This window comes from Trachymyrmex septentrionalis, unplaced genomic scaffold (assembly GCF_001594115.1).
Source record: "Trachymyrmex septentrionalis isolate Tsep2-gDNA-1 unplaced genomic scaffold, Tsep1.0 scaffold8, whole genome shotgun sequence".
Taxonomy (NCBI): domain Eukaryota; kingdom Metazoa; phylum Arthropoda; class Insecta; order Hymenoptera; family Formicidae; genus Trachymyrmex; species Trachymyrmex septentrionalis.
Genome location: NW_017305987.1, coordinates 3,126,604 through 3,154,058, shown reverse-complemented (window position 1 = coordinate 3,154,058; position 27,455 = coordinate 3,126,604). Strand labels below are relative to the sequence as shown.

General features: G+C 33.3%; 3 protein-coding genes and 1 long non-coding RNA gene across 7 annotated transcripts in view; 2 read left to right on the top strand and 2 right to left on the bottom strand.

Moving 5' to 3' along the window:
* The first annotated feature begins 558 nt into the window (after window positions 1-558).
* Window positions 559-5,020, top strand: LOC108754492 (myb-like protein AA). Its single transcript, XM_018496823.1, has 7 exons — window positions 559-672; window positions 1,648-1,916; window positions 2,345-2,831; window positions 2,903-3,436; window positions 3,618-3,868; window positions 4,046-4,296; window positions 4,381-5,020. The coding sequence occupies exons 1-7, from the start codon at window positions 559-561 to the stop codon at window positions 4,677-4,679; spliced, it is 2,205 nt and encodes a 734-aa protein (XP_018352325.1). The 3' UTR covers window positions 4,680-5,020.
* A 1,147-nt stretch (window positions 5,021-6,167) lies between these two features.
* Window positions 6,168-9,925, bottom strand: LOC108754493 (mitochondrial chaperone BCS1). 2 transcript variants are annotated; one of them, XM_018496825.1, is made up of 8 exons: window positions 9,903-9,925; window positions 8,603-8,943; window positions 8,312-8,503; window positions 7,901-8,040; window positions 7,634-7,828; window positions 6,794-7,027; window positions 6,538-6,708; window positions 6,168-6,464 (listed from the first exon to the last, which is right to left on the bottom strand). In XM_018496825.1, exons 2-8 carry the CDS (start codon window positions 8,731-8,733, stop codon window positions 6,250-6,252), a joined length of 1,278 nt encoding a protein of 425 aa, XP_018352327.1. In that variant the 5' UTR covers window positions 8,734-8,943; window positions 9,903-9,925; the 3' UTR covers window positions 6,168-6,249. The 2 variants fall into 2 exon arrangements, with proteins under 2 accessions (XP_018352327.1, XP_018352326.1); XM_018496824.1 differs by lacking the exon at window positions 9,903-9,925 and adding an exon at window positions 9,491-9,569.
* Window positions 9,926-10,052: 127 nt separating this feature from the next.
* LOC108754495 lies at window positions 10,053-10,963 on the top strand. Of its 2 annotated transcripts, none has more exons than XR_001939712.1 (3): window positions 10,053-10,132; window positions 10,276-10,401; window positions 10,566-10,963. It is a non-coding gene; the product is annotated as an uncharacterized LOC108754495 (long non-coding RNA). The 2 variants fall into 2 exon arrangements; XR_001939711.1 differs by having other exon boundaries at window positions 10,276-10,424.
* A 12,403-nt stretch (window positions 10,964-23,366) lies between these two features.
* LOC108754491 (protein bicaudal D) overlaps window positions 23,367-27,455 on the bottom strand; it is a 12,837-nt gene continuing 8,748 nt past the window's right edge. The window contains exons 6-7 of one of the 2 annotated variants that reach the window (XM_018496821.1): window positions 27,105-27,359; window positions 23,367-24,788 (exon numbers count right to left, since the gene is read on the bottom strand). In XM_018496821.1, the coding sequence (XP_018352323.1) occupies window positions 24,508-24,788; window positions 27,105-27,359 (536 nt within the window). In that variant the 3' untranslated portion in view covers window positions 23,367-24,507. Of the gene's footprint in view, window positions 24,789-26,554; window positions 26,809-27,104; window positions 27,360-27,455 lie in introns of those variants that run through there. The other variant, XM_018496822.1, reaches the window with a different exon arrangement.

Genomic DNA, 27,455 nt, shown 5'->3' with positions numbered 1-27,455 from the left:
GACAAAAGAATTTCGACGGACTGTACTCGGCGGCAGTTGTATTGACCGCGGACGCGTGTCCCTCCCGCTGGGTATATCCCTTCGTCTGGCTGCGGCGCGGAGCGGAGCGGAGCGGTGGGAAAAGGAGAGCCGCACGTTTCGGCGAGACGAGAAAGAGCCAAAGAGACCGAAGAGAATCCGGCGTGACGTTTGGCGAACGGTGGTAACCGATGCGAAAGCGACGTGCCCGCGTCCGCGGGTGAAAGAAAACGACACGACTCCGACTGCGAGGATCCGGACGTCAAGACGCTGTCCGATGACGCTCGGCGATGTCGACGATCCAGGAACGATGACGACGCTCGCCGTTGAGTTAATCGATTCCGCGATAATCGGATCCTTCCAGGATGCCCGCGAGTGATCGCGAAGCTGAGCTTTGAGAGAGAAAGAAGGAGAAAAAGAGATTCGAAGGCGACGATCGGTGGTCGCCTCTCGTCACGTGATTCGCGTCCTTTCGCGTACGTCACACGTCGCGTGCGATTTAAATCCCCGCTTGGCCCATCGTTCCCGAAGACGAGGAAGATGGGCAAGACGAGAGGCGTCCACGAGACGACTCCTGAATTGAGGAATCGGATGGTGGGAATGTACGAGGCCGGTCTCGGCCTGCGAGAAATCGCCGCCGCGGTCAATTGCTCGGTAAATAAATCTTATGTTTACTTCTATGAAATTATAGATAAACATTATATCATAGATAGAAATTATATTAATAGATTAGTTTTAATTTCGGTTTGATAATGTTTTTCTTGTTCTACGAATTAAAAAAAACGATGAAGAGTAAGTTGAATCAAGATTAAAGTCTACATTAGTTCATTTCTATTAATGTAGATTACATTTTAATTTCGGCTCAATTTATCTTCTTCTAGTTATAAGTATTTAAAAAGATATTTCTCTAATTCTTAGAAGATAAAGTAAGTTAAACTGAGATTAAAATTAAAATTAATCTACATATATAATTGGTTCAGTGTAGATTAGCTTTAATCTCGGTTTAACTTATCTTCTTCTAGTCCTAAGAATTAGAAAAGGATATGGTTTTTCTATTTCTTAGAACTGAAAGAAAATATATAAAAATAATCTCAGTTTGACTTATTTTTTGTCTTTTTAGGAATAAATTGAACCGAGATTAAAATTAATCTACATCAATTATATTTATTTCCATCAACGTGGATTAACTTTAATCTCGGTTCAACTTACTCTTCGTGTTTTTAATTCTAAAGATTACAAAAAGACGAAAAGTAAGTTGAACCAAGATTAAAGTTAATCTAGATTGGTGGAAATTGACATTAAGACCGATTGTTCCACCTTTTAATAAATTTTACCTATTGGTAAATCTGACAATCCGCGCTTGTGATTGGCTAATCTTGCTACTTACCCAACAGGGTAAAATTTAACAAAAAGTGGAACAACTGGGCCTTAGTCATCCTATTCAATTGATCCAATTTTACTGTTCACTAGAAGAAGATAGAGAGCGATAAATTAAATCGAGATAAAAATTTATCTACATTGATAGAAGTGGATAGTATTCCTTAATTTGGAATCCTAATGCATTGTGGGTTGAATTTTCACGACATTACCTAATAAGAATACACTTGTTAACATCTTGACTGCTTTCAGCAACGTACAGTGAAGAGATGGCTGAATAGATTCGACAAGGAAGGCACGGTGGAGACACGGGAGCGTTGCGGCCGCAAGAGAGCCACTACTGTAGAACAAGATGAAGCAATAATTCGTTTAGCCACTCAAACGCCCATAACGGCGGCGAAGGCAGTGCTTCCTGCGTTAGGTCTCACCTGTTCCGTAGATACCGTGAGAGAAAGGCTGCACAAGGCTGGAATTCACAATTGGAGCCCTTCGCGCAAATACATGCAAAGGATTCCATTGGGGTTAATATTTTTAAGTACTCTAGTTTTTAAGTATTCTAGTTTAGATTTTTTTAATATTAGGTCTCTGTTCTTTTCAATTAAACTTCTTGCAAGGTTCAGCTTTTTCCTCTTGTTTTCTATATTGGAGAAAAAAAAATGTTCGCAAAGGTTCAACTGAAAAGAACAGTTGTTGTCTTGCAATCTTAAAACATGTAGTAATATGTATAGAAATACGTTAAAGACATCAAGCTCAATGACTTTTGTCCTTCAGTTTATACTTGATATAAAGATTATAACAAGCGTACAGATGTAACTTTATTTCAATTCGAAATTGTTTAAGTAGAATCTCTCAGATTTTAAATATGAAAAAGCAAGCATTTTATTTATAAGACTAGTTCTAAATAAGCTTTTAATATATCTGTTCTCTGATTATGGGATAAATTTTCCAGTGATGCAGACGGCGCAGCGATTCAACAGGCGGTATGGCGGCCGACCGGCACCCAATTAGGTAAAAAGAAAACTCCCAAAGACTCGAACAAGTCTGAGAGGAATGTTACGGTTAAAAAAAAGAATCCATCGAAAAAAGTGAGATCTCGAGAGGTGTATGCCGACGATGGTGCACCGACGGAAAGTTTAAAGCAGAATCAAAACACTGAGCAACAACAGCCACAACAACAACAACAACAACAACAACAACAGCAGCAACAGCAGCAGCAACAACAGCAAGAATTCGTGTTTCCTCAGCAAAATCTTCCTCCACTGCCTTCCGCTCCTCAAGTCACCGAAATGCAACCCTCTGTATCTACGAGTCAGACGGAGTTTGGCAACGCGTTGAGTCTAGTACAACAACCGCAGCCCATCTATCAGCATCCAGGATTGAATATGGTACAAAATTGGCCGTTGGATTTGGTGCAAGGGAGTCATCATTATCCACAGGTTCGTTTTTTTATTATTTTTAAGACAAATATATGCATGAACGATATAATGCTTGTATATATTATCTACAGGGACAACCAAATCCCTTGCCTCACGAGCATCCACCACCGCCGACGCAATTGCAAGAGCTGCACACACAGCAGGAACAGCAACATCACGCGCAACAGGCCCAGCAGCACGTGCAGGCACAAGTACATACGCGACTACAAGATCAATCGCATCAGCAGAATACTCAGTCTCATCATCACAGTCTCGATCAGCAGCGACTGACCGTGGAGCATCAGATTCAACAACATCAGCACTTGCAATCCGGCAGGCGTCCTAGTCCCGAGCAGACGAACGAGAACGTAGGATCGGACACGTGTAGTTCTGGCGATTCATTCGTTTTAAGAATCAGTCGTTCTAATAGCGAGTCATCCTGCGAATGTCAACAGAATAAGAAATCGTCGCACAAAGGCCAGAAATCGGAACGGCAGAAAAAAACGAAGAAAGGCGGCAAAGCAAAGGGAACATTAGAAACTAGCGTGGAGATCAGGAATCGTATGATCGGAATGTCCGAGGCTGGACTGTCCACCTTGTCCATTGCGCTGGCGATCGATAGATCGGTATGTCGAAAATATATATTGCTCTTACTAGATTTTAAGTTAAGTTAAACATAATTCATATATTATACATCTCATCTATTATAGATCTCTAGATTATATGTGAATAGTTATGAAAGTTGTATTACAAACTCGAGAAAGTTAACACAAAAGATTTACATGGACATGATTTTGAATTAATCAGGAACGTACTGTTAAAAGATGGTTAGAACGTTGGCATAAGGAAGGCAATGTACAAACGAAGGAACGAAAGGGTCGACGTAGAATTACTACCAAGGAACAAGATGAGGCCATCGTCGCGATGGCTACTCAGCATCCTCTCACCGCCGCTAAATATGTAGCACCTGCGCTAGGTCTTAAATGCAGCGTGGATACAATTAGAGAGAGGCTTCACAAAGCTGGGATACACAGCTGGAAGTTGGGCAAAAAGCAAGGGTTAGATAAATTATTTCTATAATTTTTTTTTTAATGTTCTTTAGGAACTTCTAAAAAATGTTTATAAAGAAATTCTCTCTGTATTTGTTGAGAAATATATTTCTATAATTAAAACGTATTCTAATTGCGAAACATTGTTTGTAATATAAAAACAAAATGTTATGTATTTTTTTTTAGTGAAGGCAATGCAGTCCACACAGTCCATTTGTGGCAGCCTAGTGGTAATCGTCCTAACAAACCGAAAATGCCGGGAGAAAAGAAGAAGAAGAGTAGTGATAAGAAACGTAATCAGATAATGAATAACAATCAAAAACGTATCGTGCGGAAGAAGAAGAGTAACGAGCCGCCGCCACTACCAAAAGCGAATTCACCTCCAGCAAACATAATACAGGAACAACCTGCATTACCGTTCCATAATCCTGGAAACAGTAAGTGTTAAATAATAATAATAATGTTTCCTGATAATATACATGAGGAAAAAACTATTATAATTTCTTTAAATCACTTTTTAGTGGGAAATTATGTTTCGGGTCCTAACATAATGCAACCGGTGCATAATATTGCCGCACCACCTCCCGCACTGCCGCAACCGCAACCACCTCCGCCACCACCAGCACCACAACTGATGTCGATGGGCCCAATAATGCAACAGAGACCGGACTGCAGATTGGCACCGATAGTTCCACCTGTGTCGGGCCCGAGCAATTCCGGCGTCGCCTATCCATCGTGCATGGTCGGCGGCAGTAGTCACGCCAGTCACATGGAGCAAGCAGACCCTCTAAATTACGAGCCATATATTTGGAGTTTTTAGACACTCAGTACGACAATCTAAACTGCATATGTAGGAAAAAAAAATTGAAAATTGAAAAGTTTAATTGCGTTTAAACAACTTTCGCTTTATTAGAACACCGCAAAATTATGTTTTTATGGAAAGGGTTCCGGCAATTGAAAACGTTTGAGAATCAGTGATGCAGAGATTTTGTCAATGCGATTAAGATAAATATTTTAACATTACGACTTTTATGTGCGCGATTTAACTTATACATAAATTGCAATATTAGAAGATACGTCTATGCATGTGCAAGAAGAAAATTCGATAATTTTATTGTTATATCTAAGAAAAAAATATTTAAAGACTTTAAAGAGAAACTTTTATAATACCATACAGCGTTTAGACCAATTTAAATCAACATGAAGACTATAATATGTATATATAGAATCGTATAGAGTAGAGCAAAGACATACGTCACGTTTATTTTGCTAAATATCGTCTCTTTAAATAATGTGCAGTCATAATTAAATCATTGTATATTAAAAATTGATTTTTATACAATGCGATCAAACTTAATTGAATTAAGGTTTTAACATTTATGTTGTAAATATCTTTAACAGCTGAAAGAAAACATGATCTGAATATCAAATGAATTTAGATATAAATATCAGCTGATTCGGCATACAAACTACTTATTAATAGTTATGTAGAATAGAAAATCCAAGAAATTTCTTAACGAATCCAGTGATAGATATATTTTCGATATATAACTCCTATTCCTTTTTTGAGAGTTATATATAATATAAATGATTTTACATAGTATACGTTCTATATATTTAATTCATATATATAAATCTACTTTAAAACTACAGTACAAATTGGCACATTTCAATTAGAAAAGTGTAGCAAATCAATTTCAAGCAGGCTGTCAAAATACATCCAATGTGCAAACTCCTTTTCTCTATGATATTCGTACACCAATTTTTTTATGATTAATACCATTACATTATCATAAGTTTTATATCATCGTTTCATATACACAAATTTTTCTTTTAATGCAGCATCCAATTAAAGATTGGTATTTGTTATATAGTTTTTTTGAAACAAAGCAGCATTAATATTCGTCCGCATACAATTACCGGTGGTACAAATGCAAAGTAGTGCACTAGTTACACGAAAAATGTGTGAGATATGTAGATAAATTTCGTTGGCATTTCAAATGCCCATCTTCCTTCATGTATTAAATAGTAGAGTATTGTGTACTCATATCGAGTGAGAATGTGACCCGTTGTATTTTACAATACATGACATTACGTCAACGATAATATAATCATGTATTGTATATATCACACGATTAATAGAAATATTTTCAGCTACTTTCACTGAGATCTCCATCCCGTTTTGTATTTGTTTTATAAGGGAAAATAAAAATAATTACTAGACTCATTATCCATACTGTAAATTGGTTTCTCTTCTTTGAGAATAATATAAATGAAAAGAATAATATAATAATACCTTTTTGTACAGAAAGGGAACACTAATCTAGTCAATTGACTTGCATGATCACATGTAGCTTTACTTCGAATTATAACTACAATTTCGCTTTTTATCACGTGAGCTCCCAGATTTGCGAGACGTTATTTACGACCGCGTTGGGGTTACTTTTGTGGAACATGAAGTATCCCTGAATCTGTGCCGGACTGACATTTTTCTTGAAGGACATGACGCTGCTCGCAAATTCCTTTGCAAGTGCACCAGAATCCTTGCCCGGTTCCTTGTAAAATCTTAAAAACATTTGCTCGACCTGATTTGTACTGCACCATCCTGAAAGATAGCATCGAAATAATTATTTAAATTCGTTAATTATATTTTTAGTCTCTTATTTTTCTTTACATACCGATATATTCTTTTACATCGACTCTACCCGGTCTAACGAGCGCAGGGTCTAATCTATCCAAATAATTAGTCGTCATAAATAATATTCTAGCTTCTGTAGAAGCCACACCATCCAAACAGTTTAATAGACCACTGAACGTTACTCTAGTGAGACCGTCGTACGCTGCCTTAACTGAAGTTGAAAGCAAAATATGAGAATAACTAATTTATTTATTGTTCTAATACCTTATTTTGTGCTTCATAAAAGTCATCTCTACCTTCTTTAGAATCTTCCCTACTGATAAAAGCGGCATCGATATCCTCCAGCAGGATGATCGTTTGCTGCGGTGCTACTGCTAATAAGTGATTCAGTCTGTCATCCGTCAGACCTCTTTCGGATAAATTTAAAACACAAATACCGCGTTCCAATTCTCCGGCCAATGCGGTAATGTACGAGGACTTGCCGCATCCCGGAGGTCCATGTAACAAATAGCCTCGGCGATATGGTATCCCTAGAAAGATTGTAGTTCTTAATTCTTGGAAAAATGTATGCATACATCACTTTCAATCTGCTAATGAATGACATCGGACGTTTTGTGTTTAGAACAGAAAATAGAAATCTTATAGTGAAAATTCTGTTAGTTTTAGAAATTCTGTCACTTGCACTACACGAGATTAATATACATAAAGGCTACTTTATATAAAATATCTAAATGCAGTGGCATAATTAATTTTGACAATGAAATAATATATATATATTATATAACACTAGCATTACCAATGTTTTTTATTCACTAAAAGGAACAAGTGGATAAATTATTATAAAAACAAAGAAAATAATGAAAAACTATTTTGTCAATATAAAAGACATAATTAGTTAAAAATTGAAAACTTTAGAATCCTATCTTCTACACAATATTATTAATCTAAAATAGAAATGTTCGATAATGACCGCTCTTATTTGTAGCATTAAATAACAAGACAATATTTGGGTATTTAAAATATTTATATATCTTTACATTAGCCTCACTAATTTCGCATCTAGTTGCTTTTAGTAAGCACTATCTAATCTACTGTAATGTAAGTGACTGAACTAAATTCACTATTAGATTTGATACCTCTTTCGCTGTACCACGATGGATTATTGATGAATTCCCGACAATCGTTTAATATCTTCTCAGATACACCGGTATCTAGGACCACCGATTCCAGCGGTCTTCTCTTTCTGGCATGTCCAAACTGTCGCCATTCACTCCCCATGGCAACATACATTATAGTCTTTCCTTCGTGTTCTTTCAAAGCCATTTGTCTGGCTGTACGAATTAAGAATTGCTCTGATTTTCTGATGTTACGTAATGTGTCTGTAAATATTTTAACAACTCAACCTTCTTCGAGAATATTAAAGTATATGCTTCTGTCTTTGCCAAACGCCGTCAACTGTACAGTTTCCCATGGTACACCCATATGTAGATCTAAAGTCTGTTGCTCCCTAGTTCTTTCTACCTTTATCCAGTTGCCTTTATATCTGTAGAAATTAGGAAAGATATTGAAGACAGCCAGAGTCAAGCTGGAGAAATTCCAACTTTAGTTTGAAATAAATTAATTTAAAATAAATTGTAATTAATGTAGAGTGCTTTTCATTTGGTGAAACAAATGTTGCTCTGTCTTTGTTATTCAATGCATTTGAATATCAAGAAGGATAGAATAATGTTTATGTCGACTTATGTCACTAAATTGCATCTAAATTTTATTTTTTAACAGAAAGTAGCATTTGAAAAATTCGGCCATATCCTGACCTGAAAAAGTGAGTTCCTATGCTAGGAATAAAGTCATATTTGGTTTTTACATGACCAGTCTCCCTCTGTTCGAAGCTGGTTTCCACAGAGAGATGTTGTGTCTTTTGTGCGCCTTTGTGCGTGATCCATTGTAGAAGCCACTGGTAACTCTTATCGCGGCATGGAACTTCCAGAGTGATCATATAATGTCGTCTAATAAAACAGTAACATATTAAATTAAATAAACAAACTTTACTTAACAAATACAATAAATATTATAAAAAATTTGCTGTATAAAGCAAGTATTTGTACCTAAATAATACAGCTCCAATCTGAACGCCTTTCCTCAACAAGGCAGCTCCAGCTCCAAGGCCAAATAAACCAAAACCAGCGCCGAAGTAAGGATTATCAGACAAAGCTTGCACGTATTCAACAAGTGTCATGATGCAATTTGCACAGATAGTAACATAAAAAATGTATTACAAATGAGAATTAACAATAATTAACAATCTCTCTCAGAATTATGCAAATAAATACAATAAGAGTTAAAGTATGGAAGTATGTTGTTTCACTGGATGGTGAAGTTGCATCTTTAATCTTTCTTCTACGAAGTATATAATGTCTTGGATAATTATTTAGAATAGCCTCCCTATCTAAAATTTTAATAAAAATATATTTATTTGACACGTTTTCACTCAAAATGAAAGAATCTGGCGAAAAAACAGCGGTCGGTTTCGTAAATCGAGTTATTAAGCTTTAAAGTTAGATACTTTAAGGGTTTAAAATATTTGTCATTCTGATTTGATATAGCACTACGTATACGTTCTGTTTTAATTACACAAACTCACTGCTTTAAAAACAAATTCTCTGCTTTACAAATACAAATTCACTGCTTTAAAAACAAATTCTCTGCTTTACACAAATTCACTGTTTTGAAAACATAAATTCACTGCTAATGCAAAGAAATTGTGTGCTTAAAGCAGTGAATTTGTGTAATTAATGCAAAATACGTAGCGGATGTATCAAGTCGCGAGGACAAGTATATATATATCTTAACCTCTAAAGTCTCCAAATTTAACGCTTAATATCTCGGTGGAGCAGAGCGACGCTTATTTCTGATTTTTTCATTTCATGCAAAACGCATTGAATAAGCCTAATTTTATTGATTTTTGAGGTGATTCTGCTAAACTGTATAATTACCAATATTACATATTTAGATACAAATTCGCGAAAAATTGTCGAGGGCACGTCACTGCGAGTCGCGGTCTTTTACGTGCAGTGCGTTATTCCTCGCGTAGTGGAGAACGAGAACGAAAGGAAAACGCACGGCGGAGTACACTGCAGTATTATGTATGTATGTATGTACGCGAGAGAAAAGCCGTCACGTTCTTCTGCGATCGGAACGACCAAGTGAGAAACTGATCTCTCGTGGATGTGGCAAAGACTTTAAAGCTTTCTATCTTTCGATAATTCCACGTATTTATCTGCAATCGCTGCGCAAATACCGATTGTAATAATAATCGAACTACTGATACCAACTGTGGTATCTCCTCCATCATAGTAGTTTCCTCCACCATAATGAATAATGGGAGTGACTCATCTTTCTTCTTACCACAATGATGGCGACCATTAAGTAAACGTATTGCGAGATGTTGAGTGCATTTCGGGTCGTTTAGACTAGACAGTCATAAAAATTTTTGAACAGCAAAACTGTTGCGTGATGCTGAACGCAAAAATGTAGTCAACGTTACTGGTTGAATAAGGATAGTGCCTATTAAGCGCTTCCTGTCCAATGGATCCTGTTAACTGATATAAACAACTGTATTCAACATACTAAGTCTGGTAAGTGGTAATTCTATTAACTAGAATTGAGTATGCTATTTAGATTTGCTTTGTCACCATACTCACTGCTATAATGCCTGTATTGAAACTATTGAATAAAGATTTTGATGATTAATCCATGTTGACCTGTTTTAATTTACCAGATTAGGGACAGGAAGTGATGATCGACAGAATAAATAGCGCACTGTAGACAGCTCAGTACAGCAGTGAATATCGCAACACAAGCAATAATACTATTATGGTTTATCTGTTAGAACTGCTTATCTGTTGTTAGTGTTGTTTATCTGTTACTGTTAGTATAGTTTATGTATAGTATTTACAGATTTATGTATAATATTTACAGATTTATAAATCGTATTAATTCAATAAGTGTTAGTATTGTGCTTATCCATTAATTCGTTTATTTACATTTTTTTTTTTTTTTTTTTGGTAGACAATGGACAATTCATGGCAGCCAAATGAATACCGTCCAAGTCTGTTTTTTAAGAGAAGTCTGATTTTTCAGACTTTTGTTTTGATGAATACTGGTGGTGGCAGCATACTACCAGACCTAGTATGCTAAAACACAGTTGTATTATTTTGTATCTGAGCCTGTATTGAACTATTGAATAAAGATTTTGATGATTAATCCATGTTGACCTGTTTTAATTTACCAGATTAGGGACAGGAAGCGTTTTCTTCACCAGTATCAGACTACCGATCCTCTACCTCCAGTACGAGGATCCGAAATGCTCATCTATATTCTATTCTTATATAGGAATCCTATTGAAAACAAGTGCTTTCGAGAACTGAAGGATTATTTGTACTAATTTGATTTCCAAATTTGATGAAGACAAATTTGATAATAAATTCTATTTAAAGGCAAAGAATTAAAGCTATGCAATTTGCTAAAATTTTAATAAAAATATAATCAATTAACACAGACATTATATAACTTTGACAATTAATTTAAATAATCTGTTAAATACAAAGTGATAGACATCATGTGACTGATAACTGAACTAAAATTACACTTGCCAGCGCTACTTGCGTACCAAAATCACAGCATACACATAGGATACGCGATATCATTTTATCCTTGTTGTCATGAAACATTAAACAGGGACGAGATGATATGATGATGGGTACGTCGCAAAGGTGTATTAAGTGGAACATATATAACAAAAAATAGGTTCAATGTGTGGTAATTTTATTATTAAAATATTAATATACAATAAAAAAATACACAGAGATGCACAAGTAATACACTTCCATACTACAAGTTTGACAGTAAATACTAAATAAGTACAATATTAACATAATGAAATATTTCATACATATATTACATTAGTAGGCAAGAAGATACACTACACGAATCTGGATACAATCACTATTAGTTTAATATAATCTACTTCTTTGCTGTGAGTCTGTTTCTGCATTTTCATTCGGAGTATGTGTGAAATAGACATCTGTATTCTTGTACCTAGAGATGTGTCGTTGTCGTCTATGAGTATCAGATTGTTGCTTTCAAACTTGAGAACTTTAGGGACCTGTTGTTATTTCAATTCAACCAATATACAATTTTTTTTTTGCCTCTTATAGCAACTAAATTCTATCACCTGAATAATACGTATAGCAATGTTTAGATAAATTTCCTATAAAATGATAATATCTTTTATGTAGTCTAATATAATATCTTTCATTTATTGTATTACCGATGTATCCCGCCCCGCGCTTGTTGTACATGTGTATGCAATGTGGTGATCTGCCCTTCATCACAGCTTGCTTCGCTGTTATCCATTACTTTCAATCGACTCAATTTAATTATCTGACTTACAGGAGTTGAAGTAAAAATGTTTCTACTTGGAACACTTGATATCAAAAGGCATAACAACGTTATTGTTTTAATATCTCTTTAGGGTAATTTGAAACATTATATAATATAAAAACATTATATAATATAAAAAATTGCATAATATTTAATATTACAATAACATTCGTGGCAACAAAACCTTCCTCTTAGCAGAAAGAAAATAAATGACGTTAGAAACGATAAGTTAAACGGATTTTTTTTTCTTAGATATTTTTTTATGATAACTATTATAGAATACAAATTTTCTCGTTGACAATTCTAAGTCTAAAATCAGTTTGGAGTATTTAATCACGATAACTTCTCTGAGATAAGAGAAACCACAACAATTTTTACATAACCTCAGCTTTGCTTAGGATATTAAACTAAAATCATTGACGGTGCGTAAGTATGATGATACGGAAAATGGGACTTTTTGTTGTCATGAATAATACGTCTCGAGAGAGCGTTAATGCATTTACAATAACTCGGCATTCTGAGAGTTTCCACGAGATTCAGCACGAGTAAAGATTCAAAGGAACAAAACAAGGATTCGCTTTCGTCTGTGGAGTCCAACATCCAGGAGGAACCTGCAATACAAGTAAAAGAGAATGCAGAAGCAACTCAGGAATCTCAAGCGAAATTGAGCGGCTCTGTGCGAAGTTACGAAAAATTCTCGCACATTGACGATAAAAAAACTAGAAACGCCACAAACATTCGTTTCCTTAATTTACATCTCCAAATTTGCCGATATAAATCTCTCCTTTTCATAGTGCGTACAATTGTTTGATTGCTCTTTAAATACATATTATGTATTTAATATTAAATTGTTCACACTAGGAAATATTAAATACATATTTTAATATTAAATATATAATTTTTTTTTCAGTTAGATGATCCGGAAGGAGAAGTAACTGGTGAGATACATCATGTGATTGATGATGATCTATATATTGATTTTGGATGGAAATTTCACTGCGTTTGTCAGAGATCTGTCAAGAAGTTAGAGATCTGGATAGTACGTGTAAATCTATTTTTTTCCAAATTACTTCTTATTTATATTTAATAATATTTGCTGTATATCAAATATACTGATGAATATTGTCTTGTATATTGTTATTTTGTTCTTTATTTTAGGTATTATGTAAGAAGATCTAAGGTTTGATTAAGGATAAAGGATTTTGAACTTCTTCCAAATTCTTAGGCGCTGAAACAGATGTAACTCTTATGGAAGCTGATTGCACTTTAATCGGTTTAATATTGTCACCTTTACAAATGAAGAACAAAGAATAACGACAACCAGAAGGCTGAGAATGAGATATTTAATAATTATTAACGTTATTTTGTAATATCTATGTTAAATAAACTGTAGAATATGTATGTTAGTAGCATATTTTATACAAAACAATTTTGTACAAAGTAATACAGCGTACATATATATCACGTCGTTCACAAGTCTAATTTTTTAGAAATACTATGACTTATTTGATACTCTAAATAAGTCTTGAACAATTTGTAGTTGTAAATATAATATGTATATTCCACTATATTCTTATTACACTTTCTGTCAAGTTAATACAATTTGTATGTCCATGATATACAAATATCATAAAAATACAAATAATATAACTTAATATATATAAATTGTGTTTATATATATTAAAGTCTTATGTGAGAAAGATATTTACATATTTTTCATATTATTCTGTATATACCAGTAAATGAGGATGGATTAAAATAGATTGAAATTTTATCTATCTGTATATGTATTTAAATAACTTTTTTCTTTTTATTCAGTTAGATTCAATTGGATTAAGAAACTATATTTTTTATTTAGAATTTAAAATTGATCGTTCACGAGGTACAAAAAAACAATTACTTTTAAATTGAAAGATATAAAAATGTGCTTCATCCAATTTGTTGAAATGAATAAAAATACATTCAGAGCAAAAAGGATTTATTTTAACATTTGCTAATGAGTATTTCCAAAAATGAAAAAAGCGCTCCCTGTCTCTAATCTGGTAAGTTAGATAATTAAATCATGCCGATCTATTCTAACTTATTATCAGATTAGAGATAAGAAGCGCTTTCTTCACCAATATCAGACTATCAGATCCTCTACCTCTAGTACGAGTATCCGAAATGCTTATCTATATTCTATTCTTATATAGGAATCATATCGAAAACAAGTGCTTTCGGGAACTGAAGGATTATTCGTATTACTAATTTGATTTCCAAATTCGATGAGGATAAATTTGATAAATTCTATTTAAAAGCGAAGAATTAAAGTTATGCGATTTGCTAAATTTTTAATAAAAATATAAAGCTTAACATAGACATAATATATAACTTCGACAATTAATTTAAATAATCGTTTAAATACACAAAGTGATAGACTCACGTGACTGATAATTGAACTAAAGTTACATTTGCGAGCGCTATACTATACATATCAAAATCACAGCATACACACATACACATGCATAGGGTGAAAGACTCCGATGAGATACTATTAAAGACTGACATCCTTACGGGAGTTCGCGTCCTTGTGAATATTGAAGTAACTAAAAACTGATATTATTGTACTAATTTTATGATTTATTAGTAGACGTATTTATGCATTTAGAACTCAATAATACTCGATTTTTCTTTAAAATTGTAATTTTAGTGTTATCTTCAAAGTTTGATTATCAACAGAGATGATAACTGCAGAGAAAACATTGTAATTTTTCTGCAATATATAGAATATTGTAGCTTTACAAGTATGCATATTTATTTATGGAATAACAAATCATGAATTTAATAATGTATGTGCCAAATATTTATGTTAATAATAGCAAATTTATATCAATTGTCGATAATGTTAACATTCTTCAATTATCTCCGGGCCCTTGGGACTTATACCGCCGAAAATTTGCCCAGGGTTAACGGTCTTTTATAATATCTCGTTTGTGGAGTGACTCATCTTTCTTCTTTCCATGATGGCGACCATTAAGTAAACGTGCGAGATGTTGAATGCATTTCGTTTAGACTATATAGTCGTAAAAATTTTTGAACAGCAAAACTGTTGCGTAAGCTGAACGCAAAAATGTAGTCAACGTTACTGGTTGAATAAGGATAATGCCTATTGAGAGCGCTTCCTGTCCAATGGATCCTGTTAACTGATATGAACAACTGTTTTCAACATGGTAAGTCTGGTAATTCTATCGACTAGAATTGAGTATATTCCGTAGATTTGCTTTGTTACCATATTCACTGCTATAGTGATGATCGACAGAATAAATAACGCACTGTAGACTCACTGCAGCAGTGAATATCGCAACACAAGCAATAATACTGTTGTGGTTTATATTACAGTATATATTGTGTTTATGTGTTACTTATTATGTGTTAGTTGTTACTTGCTATGTGTTAGTTGTTGTTTTTTTATGTATATTATTTACAATTTTATAATTCGGATTAATTCAATAAGTGACAATATTGTGAACAGCTTATCCATTAATTCGTTTATTTACATTTTTACATTATTTTGTTTTTTTTTTGGTAGACTGGACAATATTCATGGCTGCCACATGAATACTATCCAAGTCTGTTTTTTAAGAGAGAAGTCTGGCCTTTTACAGACTTTTGTTTTGAATTATGGCACCAGAGGAACTTGAACATACTACCAGACCTACTATGCTGAAACACAGTTGTATTATTTTGTATCTGAGCCTGTATTGAAACTATTGAATAAAGATTTTGATGATTAATCCATGTTGACCTGTTTTAATTTACCAGATTAGGGACAGGAAGCGTTTTCTTCACCAGTATCAGACTACCGATCCTCTACCTCCAGTACGAGGATCCGAAATGCTCATCTATATTCTATTCTTATATAGGAATCATATTGAAAACAAGTGCTTTCGGGAACTGAAGGATTATTAGCACTAATTTGATTTCCGAATTTGATGAAGACAAATTTGATAACAAATTCTATTTAAAGGTGAAGAATTAAAGTTATTCAATTTGCTTAAATTTTAATAAAAATATTATAAATCTTAACATAGGCATAATATATAACTTCGATAATTAATTTAAATAATCGTTTAAATACAAAGTAATAGACATCACGTGGCTGATAATTGAATTAAAGTTACACTTGCGAGCGCTATACTATACGTACCAAAATTACAGCATATACACATACATATATATAAAATATTAAATACGCCGACAATTATTAAAGACTGACATCCTTACGGGAGTTCGCGTTCTTGTAAATATTGAAGTAATTCAGAAAAACTGATAATGTACTAATTTTATGATTTATTAGTTTAGTAGATGTATTTATGCATTTAGAACTCAATAATACTCGACTTCTCTTTAAGATTGTAATTTCAATGTATCGTAAAGTTTGATTATCAAGAGAGATGATAGCTGCAGAGGAAACATTCTAATTTTTCTGCAATATATAGGATATTATAGCTTTACAAGTATGCATATTTATTTATGGAATAACAAATCTGAATTTAATAATATATTGAACCAAATATTTATGTTAATAACAGCAAATTTATATCAATTGTCGGTAATGTTAGCATTCTTCAATTACCTCCGGGCCCTTTTATACCGTCGAAAATTTGCCCAGGGTTGACGGTCTTTAATAGTATCTCGTCGATGTCAAAGAGAATTAAGGCAGAATGGAGTGATTTTAGTCGGAAGCCGTCGTTTGTTGACGTGAGTACGAGATATGATAGAATTCTACTATATCTTCAGTTGCAATGCATGATGATGCAGGAATAAACATTAAATTACGATTAAAGAAACATGAATATGAAAACCTTCTATACGATATTCCGTAGGATATTCTTGGGTCAATTTGTAAAAAAGTAAAAAGTAACTTTTGACTCTTCACGTAATCCTTACATTCGAACAGGTGTCGCAGATAATGCACTGCCAGAAACAACATTCCAGTGCCGATAATTATAGAGCTCTGTAATTTAATATATTTTGGGGATAATTTTGATTACTCTGAATCGGCGCTCCTTCAGGAGTAATGCGTTATTGAAAAAATGATAGCGAGAAGTACGGAAAAAATATAATTATATTACATATTATTAAAAAATAGAATTTATTTCATTTCATAACAGTATGATCAAGGAAATTGACACATTCAAATCGATGTTATTTTTTATTTAATAAATTTCTTATTTCTACTGGAAATAAATTGTAACATTTATAATGTTTCATATATTAGTCTATTTATATTTTATATAATAATAATATATGTAATATAAATGGAATAATTAATATAATAACGTAATATAAATCGAATGAAGAACATTAATAAAAAAATTAATACATTAAATACATTATATAAATATTTGGAAATTTAATTGTAAACATTTTTTTCTTGCTTTCAATGACTCGGCATTATCTTAAAAAATTATATCACTGTATGTATTTAAATAATAACAAAAGGAGACGAAAGAAAAGAAGAAAGAGAGAGAGGAAAAGAAGAGGAAGAGACAAAAAATGAAAAAGAAAAGGATAAAGAAGATTAGAAAATTAATTTGCAGTCTGCTGTTACAAATGATTATATTTCATTTTATGTTACAAAAAGTATCTTTTACTACGTATAATGTACCATTGTTTGATGAAGTCAACTCCAGGTGTGGCTTGAATACGCATCTTGTCTTTTCTCTCTCTTTCTTTTGTCTTTCTTCTGTTTTTTTTTTAAATATATTCTTGCAAATAATAATCACTGAACATCTACTTAACAGCTACTTCTGAGCTGATTTAAAATGACTCTCCGTATCGATTAATCCTCAATAAACACAGGAGGAAAAAATCACGAGGTTGCTATAAACGTTAGCTGGTTCCGGGATCATTTCTACGTTAAACAGTCTATTGTAACTACGGAGAAAATATAATTACGATCGTTGACGTTCGTATAATATTTGTATGTGTATGTATAAATCGTTCGTGCTAATTTCCGCGATGTTGGTACGTTTTTAGACAATGTATTATTAATATCGTAACACTAAAGAGTGCATTTACAATATGTACAATATTCTGGGTCCATGCTCCAAATTTTACTACAAAGATCTTTCGTTTTCTTTTACAATCGAGAACAGAGTGTAAATAATATTATTAAATACATTCCTATATTCGCTAGTTAATTAAGAAATTTACATATTAAGTCAAAGAATTAATACATAAATATATGTAAATGCAATTGACATTAGTAATCACAATTAACTTATCTTTCGTGGAATATTAGATATACAAATTAATTGAGCTATATGAATATTCTCTAATAGCAATTAATATTTAATCCTAATCGATATTTGCTTCGAATTTACTTTTCTTATTTTCGCGAACTCAATGTATTTTAAATTAATATTTCTTTATCATTAATGTATCTATATTATTATTCTATAATTATCATTAAACATCTTACTTGGTTCACACAGTCCTTTTTCTTGTTTATTTAATTTTAAAATTAATTGAGTCTTAATTTAGTATCTTAGTTTTAATGTATCTTTAAAGTTAACATAATTAATTTTTTTACATTTTAAATTTCAAAATTCGAGGAATAAGATTATGCAAAGAATATTTATTCTTAACAATTTTTCATCACGTAGTTGAAGAAAATATTCAGATTCACGAATAAATTCGCGAATACCGATTAGTTAATATCGTATAGTCATAAGGCATTAAAAAATCGATACGATCTTTTATTTTTAGTGCCACATAAAAATATCCTATATTAACAATGTCTTTTAGAAACGGCTGGTTACAATAAAAAAATACGGAATATGTATCTTCTGATAGTGTCGTGCAGTATTCGTATAATTATTACCAGAAAATAATTTCTCCGACTCTCTGATTGACAAAGTGCAAAAATATCTCGCGTAAATGCAACATGGACCCAATTTCAGCGCAGCATCCCGATATCTGTCGGAATATTTTATTCGCGCGTCGTTATATCGAAAGTTCTCCATGGAATTCTCTTAGAGATAATAATTTCAGCACACATTATACGCAGTCGGTTAATTTCTTAGTCTACGCCGTTACAGCTAATCGGACTCGTTAAGAGAGTCCCATTCTTCTCTCTCTCTCTCTCTCTCTCTCTTATACTTCTAGTCTCACATATCGTGATCTAAACGCACCATCGTCGGGAAGCTCACCGGACGGGACGCAATAAGAGCTTTTGTGGAAGCCTTGAGCAAATCTGTCCGCCATCCGTTTACCAATCCTTGGCGGACAGATCCTGATATTATTGTTCACGATGTACCTTCTTCTTGGTTTTCTGTCTAGGTTACTTCACTGGATCTGTCTAAAATTCGCTCTGTTTTTCTTCTTTTCTTTTTTCTCTTCAATTTAATAATCTTAAACACGAACTTGATGAATAACACGGTTGCGTACTCTTTAGAATCCTTTTCAGGAAATACGACTTACAGAGTTTGAAGGAGATTAAAAGATACAGGCAGGAAAAATCATTAATATGGATTATTAAAACGAAATGCCGATCGATAATTATATTATATTAGAATCCGACAAGTGAAAGGCTTAACAGAGGAAGGATTTCTTTTTTTAAAGATTTTTTTTTCAGAATAATTACAATGCAATAAAATAACGCAAATAGAAATTCACGACGTTGATACGCAACCTTTTACGACGTGAAGGAACTTTGTAAAGGACGTAAATGTACGGAAAGACCGTATCGGTCCCTCGAAAGGACAGAATTGTTTTTGGCAAAAGTTGTCGAAGGTGTGCGCTTCCACGACTGGACTATTTAATTTATTATTTTTAAATACTTCGGAAATTGCGCTTCATTATCTTTTTAGACATCAATTAACAAGAAGCAGAAAAGTTTTAATTATAATACTGTGTTCCAAAATTTACTGCCACCTTTGAAAATCTATAGTTTATGTTTATCATAGATTTTCAGAACTGCCAGTGAATTTTGAAATACAGTCACACAGAAACCGCACCAGTTATCTTATCAGTAGAGATAATACTGTTAAAGATAAATATTGGAGTTTCGTTAAACGTAACGTAGCTATTAAACATCGATAATTATGCACAGTTCCCGAATTACAATTATCTTTGTAGTTACAATACAGATTAATTCAGATCTCTTTGACGCTATCTCTCCAGTCGCGTGGAGCAGCGCGGACGGCTAGGTAGAGTCGAGGACGAAATTTCTCGTGAAAAATAGTGAGGACAGTTTCCTCGAGAAACATAAAGATCTTTTTTTTTGCCTGGCTCGTTCCCGACGGTGGTGCGAGGCGAAAAGGGAAGGGACGGTGGTCTGAGACTGGCTCGGTTTGTGGACACAAATTAGCCCGACCTGTGTCTAGCGCCTAAATACGAATATTCCCGCTTCACTTTTACTCTCGCAGATTAATACTTAGGAATTAGAATCAACAGATAAAATTAATTGTCCAGAAACGATTGCACCAATATAGATTAAAGTGATTAAACGAGTTTCTTCTCCTCTTATCTCGATGTTACAATTAACTTTAAAATCTAGAAAGAGGTAAGGACCGTTAATCGAGTTATTACAATAAGCTAGTTACAAGTTAGTGCACGAGTAACTCTTAATAAAGTGAAAGTAATAATATCGTTTTACTAACTAATAATAATAAATTAATAGTATAAAAGAAGATACATAAAATAAGGAAATAAATCACGAATAAAATAAAAATCTGAGAAAAAATGGCTTTATTCCGGAATAAAATATGATCGACGTTGTGAATTGTATAAAACGGGAAATAGTATCTTCATTCGCGACACGCGTCGTAGACACAGGTGACGCGATAATTACAAGATATACATATAATATAATAGCGACAACTGATCAATCGATTGATAGTCGATAAACGATCGATAAATTCTCTTTAGGTAATTTGTCCTACCGCAACGAAGCTGACAGACAATAGTTACAATAATAAATATACAATTGCTGCAATAATATTGATAATAGCAATAATGATAATAAAGACAATAGTAGTAGCCGCCATAACAAATTTGATCGACTGACAAATTCATGACATTATTTACGTTGTATACATGTAAAATTTATCTTGCAGGACGCTCTATTACATTGTTTAAATTGTGTGTGCATCACAATATGATGTACAATGACAAGAATTATTTATAAAATACTAACATAATCGATACTTCATCGAATCCATCATTGAATTACATAATCCGTTGTCTTAATTGGAATGATTTGATTTGCAATTTTTATAAGTTATACATATATATCACTAGAAAGATGTGTGTGTGTGTGTGTGTGTGCGCGTGCGTGCGCGCGTGTGTGTGTGTGAGATATTTGACGTATCTACAGAACATATTGAGATAAAAGAGCATCCTGCGAGTTGCGCTGAGCATACTTACCACGATAATTACACTTCTACGAAAATACAAGTAGCGATAATCAATAAATTGTAATTAGAGCTCTCGTCGCGTGCCCCTTTGTTGAAACAATTACTTCGTAATTCCGTCGAACGAGATCAGCGATGATTATGCGTCAAGTGTTAATTGCCTTGTGAAGCGTCTTTTTCACAATAGAAAACATATACATAAAAATATAAATAAACATAACTTAACAAATGACGAAACTTGTACATCGAGTAGTTGCATTTTAGTACAGTAACTCAATATAATAGTTAACTTCTAATGAACAATAGGTGTAGGTTCAACAAGCTGCCAAGAAGTCAACGTAAATGATCTAGAGCCCACGTTTAGGCCGTTCCTATAACAAAATCGCGAACGAAAGAACACCGCGCGTTGCGAAGTTCCAGAATTAACAACGAGATAACGTATACCGATCTTTGATGAGGAAAAATAAGCATTGGATACTTGGACCTGGAACAATCTACTCCGCAGCTCGAAGAGAAAAAAATATGCCAAAAATTATAATTTGATAAGTCTAAAATTTATAAAATTCTTTCTTGCGACATCGAAATAAATAGTATTCTTCAGATAGCACACAAACATTCTATAGATGTTCTATAAATATTTATTAAAAATATTTGTACATTCTAGAGTGAGTTCAGATTTTCCAACTGGGTATTCCTCGTCACTCATAGAACGTTTGCTTTTGCACTTTTGTTTAATATTTGATAGACAACAAGGATGAAATGCATGTGAGCGTAAAAAGCGAACGCACCCAAAGTCATTTAGATTTTCTTCAACTCTCCTCCAAAGTAAACTAAGGCTACGTTCAAAAATTTCAATTGAATACACCTAAATATCATTTTATCCTTGTTTAACATTTGGCAAATAAGGATAAAATAATACTCGAATGTATCCAGTAGGCCTACTCTGTAATTTTTTAACGATTTTATTACTAGCTAGAGATATCGTTGCACAGGTATTTTACATGGTGAAAAAGCTGTGCAACGATATTATAACGATACCGAACTATCGTTAAAAGTGAAATAAGCCTACAAGTAAAATTTCTAAACGCGATTTAAGCGTAATATTCAGATTTTCACTCGGGCGACACTTAAGAGGTGGGTTTTGGTTAACTTTGAATGATCATTAGAAAAGTCATTGACATTTTGGACACGTAGCTGGTTTGCTTTGCTCTGCTTTGTTTGTAGATTATGACTATCGTTCTTCATGCAAACGTAAGTTTAATATTCAAGTAATATTGATACACATAAGATTAGGACAAAACTTTTTGATAAGAATGTCCTTTTGTTTAAATAATAAAGTGGTTCCTATTTATATCTAGTCGCGTTAAGAATTTGCCATATTTGAACAATATTGTAGTGAAGTAAAGCCGTATGGACTAATTATAAAAAAATATTTTCCAGACACTTAAAAAAATTAAATATCTTTTACAAGCATAATATAAATATGTGGATGAAAAATGCTTGCTGTTTGTGTCCTACGCGAAACTCACAAATTAGATTTATTTCGTATTATATATACATATATATATATACCTTACGATATTTAAAAACATTAAAGTTTAAAGAGCATTAACATATCGGAATATAAGAAATTGAGGACAAAGTCGACAAGATCGGCAATATATAATCTTTGAAAAATATGTATGTATAAAAAAATGCTAATCCATTACACTTCGATTAACAAATGTAAAAATTTGTGATAATATTTTTTAATATAACGTATATGAAATAATGTTGCACAAAAAATCTTAACTTAAATAAAACATGTTCGAATATTCTGAAGTTAATTAATGTTAAGAACATTTATATTTTACAAGAAGTATTTATAAGAAGTATTAAGTATAGAATATTTTGTGCTATCAAAATTATTATTAGTCTCATGTATGTTTCTCTGTAATATTATTTTCTCTTCGAAACGCAGAGCATGGATCGTTCCGTTTCTAGCATACTAAAATATTCCTGGGTAAAGCGTTGTAAAACGGTTTCGCACAGATGGAAAGAAATCGGTAAAATAAAACAAATGAGTATATGGGTGAACTGTTGATGCAGCCGGGTGCCGGATATGACCTGAGGTGATACTACTTGGAAGATGGGTCCCTATATCGTGTATTTTATTCTGTTATCTTTTAAAATTTTCAAATCTACTTGCCTACGACATTCCATCTCGCTACTTTGATTATAAATGCTACCGGTCACGCGCGATATTTAATATTGTCTCTATGTGGTATGCGATGTAAAATTCCTGCGTTTTCCGCTATCTACTTACAAACGTTTCTTACGCCGTGCATCCCCCTTTATGCTTTTTGTCCGACGAAACGTTCCAGAGACGATTATTATGCTACATTACGGATCATCAACAACAAAATATCCTTTTAATTATTTAAAATACATAAAGCGTTAATAAATAAGCGTGCTGAAGCGATAATAGAGTTCGACGAATCGAAACATTTGAAACGTAGTGTTCTCTCCGTACAATAAAAACGAACGAGAATATATCAATAGAACGCTTGCGCTGATTTAATGCATTTAACAGTTTTGACACGGCTTATGCGCGTCATTGCGGAACGTACAATTCGCATTAAACACGCACGTGGCGACTCCGCGAACAGCGGGGCGCCGTCAACGAAAGTATGTATCTCTACATCCTCCTTTATAATTCCTAAATTCTTCTACTAACAATAGTGGTAACACAAGGCAGAGCTTCCTGAAGAGACTCTATGATATGGAGCAAAATCCATGGGGTGTAAAACTGAACATTTCGAAGCCCTTCAAAACGCAGCCCTTACTCCCCCGTTCACCGAGCGCGATTCTCCCCCGTATCAGTGAGGACGGCGTCATCGTTTCCTTCTCTCTCTTTTTTTCCTCTTGTTTCATTTCCTCAAGCACTCACGCGTGCCCGTTCATCTCTTTGTAAAAATACGCGCCGTATATTTTTCAACGCGACGAACCGATTATTATGGATAACGAGACTGCGGACGTTCTCTCTAGACGAAGAAGACAATTAATATACTCACTAGAGTCTTCCAGACCCGCGAAACGGGCTTGGCAACGAGCAGTAGAAAAATTTGAAAAGGTTCTCAAAATTCTCGCTTCTCTCAGAATATTTTACTCCACATCTTCATCATTTTCTAGAAGAAATCTCTGCCTAAGTGGGGACGGTTCGTCTGTTGCGACAGTCGAGGTCTACCGCGTCCGTTCGCGCCGGCGGCGTGTCTCCTGGTATTGCGCAACTCCCGATCGACCTCGAGCTCCTCCAGCTTCATGGTGAGGCCGAGCTTCTGCTGTACTGCTAAGCGTAGAAGCTGGTTCAGCGTCTTTCGATCGTCTTCCGCTACGGTAAGCTGCCGCTGAAGTTCGTCCACTTGCGTCACATATTCTTCGCAGCGTGCAGCGAACATTGCACGCAGACCTGGACAGCGCATGGTTAGCAGGGTTTAACACGACGTAGAGATAAGCAAATGAAATGAAGGGTTATTGAAATTAGAAGCGTATCAGAATTCCTTGCCAAAGCGTAAACCAGGTTCTGTAATGAAATTCTGCCGGAAGACAGCATCCTTACATAGTATGTTGTATATAAAGAAGAATATGAACACAAATTATATATAAAACTGTCAATCAAGTACGAGGAACGGGTTTATTGCAGGATTGGCATTATTTTATCCACCCCAAAAAAAAACCCTGGTTTTGCCCATTTAAAAAAATCCGAAATTTATGGGTTTTTTTAGGTTTTATTGGGATTTTGAAAAAAAAAATAAATTTTTTAATTGGTAACACATAAAAGGAACGTATCTATAAATATTTAATGAATATATAGATATATTAAACTAACTGGACTCATACAATGTTAACGTATTATACCAATTTTAATACATACAGGATGTACAAAAAGTCCCGAATCTCTTAAATTTAAATATCTTGAAAAGTACATATTTTCAAGAAAAATGTTTCAGAAAAAAGTTGTAGGGTTTAAAAAGATCTACTAATTCGTTTGACCTTGGCGACGCTACCCAATGTCAAACGAATGTGATCATAGATTTTTTTTTAACCCTACAACTTTTTGTCTGAAACATTTTTCTCAAAAATACTTATTTTTCAAAATATTTAAGGGGTCTGGGACTTTTTATACAGCCTGGATGTGTGTGTGTGTAATTATATAATACTGTATAATATTTAAATCTGTAATATAATTTCTTTAAAAAAAATTTATTCGTGCCTATCAAGTAGCGCGGGATTCGAAAGAATTTTTCCAACCTATGAATTAGTTTGGATACCTATTCGGAATAAGCTTGGAACAGAAAAAGCGACGAAACTAGTGAAAATATACTATCTTCGAGAAGACAAGCCCGAATAGTGAAGATCATAACTAAACATCAAACATTAAAAAAAAATTTTTGTTTTTTTATTTAAAAATGTTTTTGTTTTTTGGTTTAAACATTTTTTTAAACAGAAATTTGTTTAAGCGTTAATTTTAAGTATTAAATTATCCAAATAAATGTTATTATAGTTTTTAATACGTAGTATCATTACTTCTTTCTTTATCTTCACTATAGAAACTTCGGTAAAAATTTAGACTCTCGCACGGAATGTTAGAGATCCGAGTACAACTCCTAGCCGAAGTAATATTTTTCAATAAATAAATTTACTTATTGATTGTATATTAAGAGCTTAATAGATACCTATTGAGATATAGATACCTATTGAGCATTAAAATTCAATTGATATTTTTTTCGGTAATTTAGCTGCGTTTTTAAATTCGATAAAATTTCGGCGTGCAGTTCAAATGACTACAAGTACGATATATATGCATGTATATTGTATAGTATATACAAATTCATATTGAATTATTTAAGTATTGTATTAAAAGATCAACCGTTATGGATATTTCTTATTTTCTATTTGTTGAGTTTTCAAAATTTATCGCTATATTTTTATAAAATTTATTTATAATTAATTTTATTTGAATATGTAATTAAATAATGATAAATATAACGTAAATTAAATATTACGTGAAAAAAATATCAAATAATCAATTTTATTTTAGAAAAAAACCCCTAAAAAACTCAAACAACTAAAAAAACCCTAATAAAACCCAATAAAACCCAGTGGGTTGAATTTAAAAAAAAACCCGGCTTTTTTTCAACCCTGGTTCGTTGGGTTACTGCAGCATGTAATTCTGAAATAATGTGAGGCGTGATAATAAGTCTGTTTTTAACTAAATTTCTTGTGAGAGAAAAAGAAGAAAAATGAACCATGCAAGAATTTCATTTAAAAAAGATAGGCCTAATGACTAGTCATATTTAGGAGGAAAATGTTATATGCAGGTACACTTGGTAATTTTTATGTAATACAATAATTATGGCAAAGAATCAAAGAGTTTGAAAAATCCACTGCGATACCCCATAGTATTAACAGCAACGAATTCATTAAGACTGATAAACCAATTTAATTGATGTTAGTAAACATGTGTTAGTGAGACAAAATAAAAAAAAGTTATATTATTGAATTTCACTAATAAGTGGTAGGTTTTGTAAAAGTATCTTACAAATGTGTAGTAAATTGGTTTTTTAGTGAAGATTCGTAGGGCAAGAAAATTACTGATATATTTATAATTACTTATATCGCTTTTTACATGTAATTTTCTTTTTCCACACAATTTTTTGTATTAAATTGTTAAGACGCCTAGTCGCGTAGGAAAGATAAAGAGATACAGAAGTTAAATACTCACTCGAGAATGTCGCGGCATTTTCTTTCAACATTCTAAGCTCATTCCTCAGCTTAAGCATCGTCTCGTTAACAATGCTCTTCTCGTTCTCGTATTTGCTCTTCAGATTCGTTAACGCTACTTCTGCAGTATTTTTGTTTGATTTAAGCACTGTTCTTAATGTGGCGATCTGTTCCCGTTTAGCGGATAACAAGGCCTTTAATCTGATAACTTGCTCTTGAAGATCTGTTACGTCTGCTTTGTTCTCATTGACAGACGCTGAAAAGATTGAGTTAAAATTAGAAATTACTTGACAAAATTCAATTACGTCCATATTAACCATTAAGTAGGTGATTTAAAGATACGGAAGTTCGT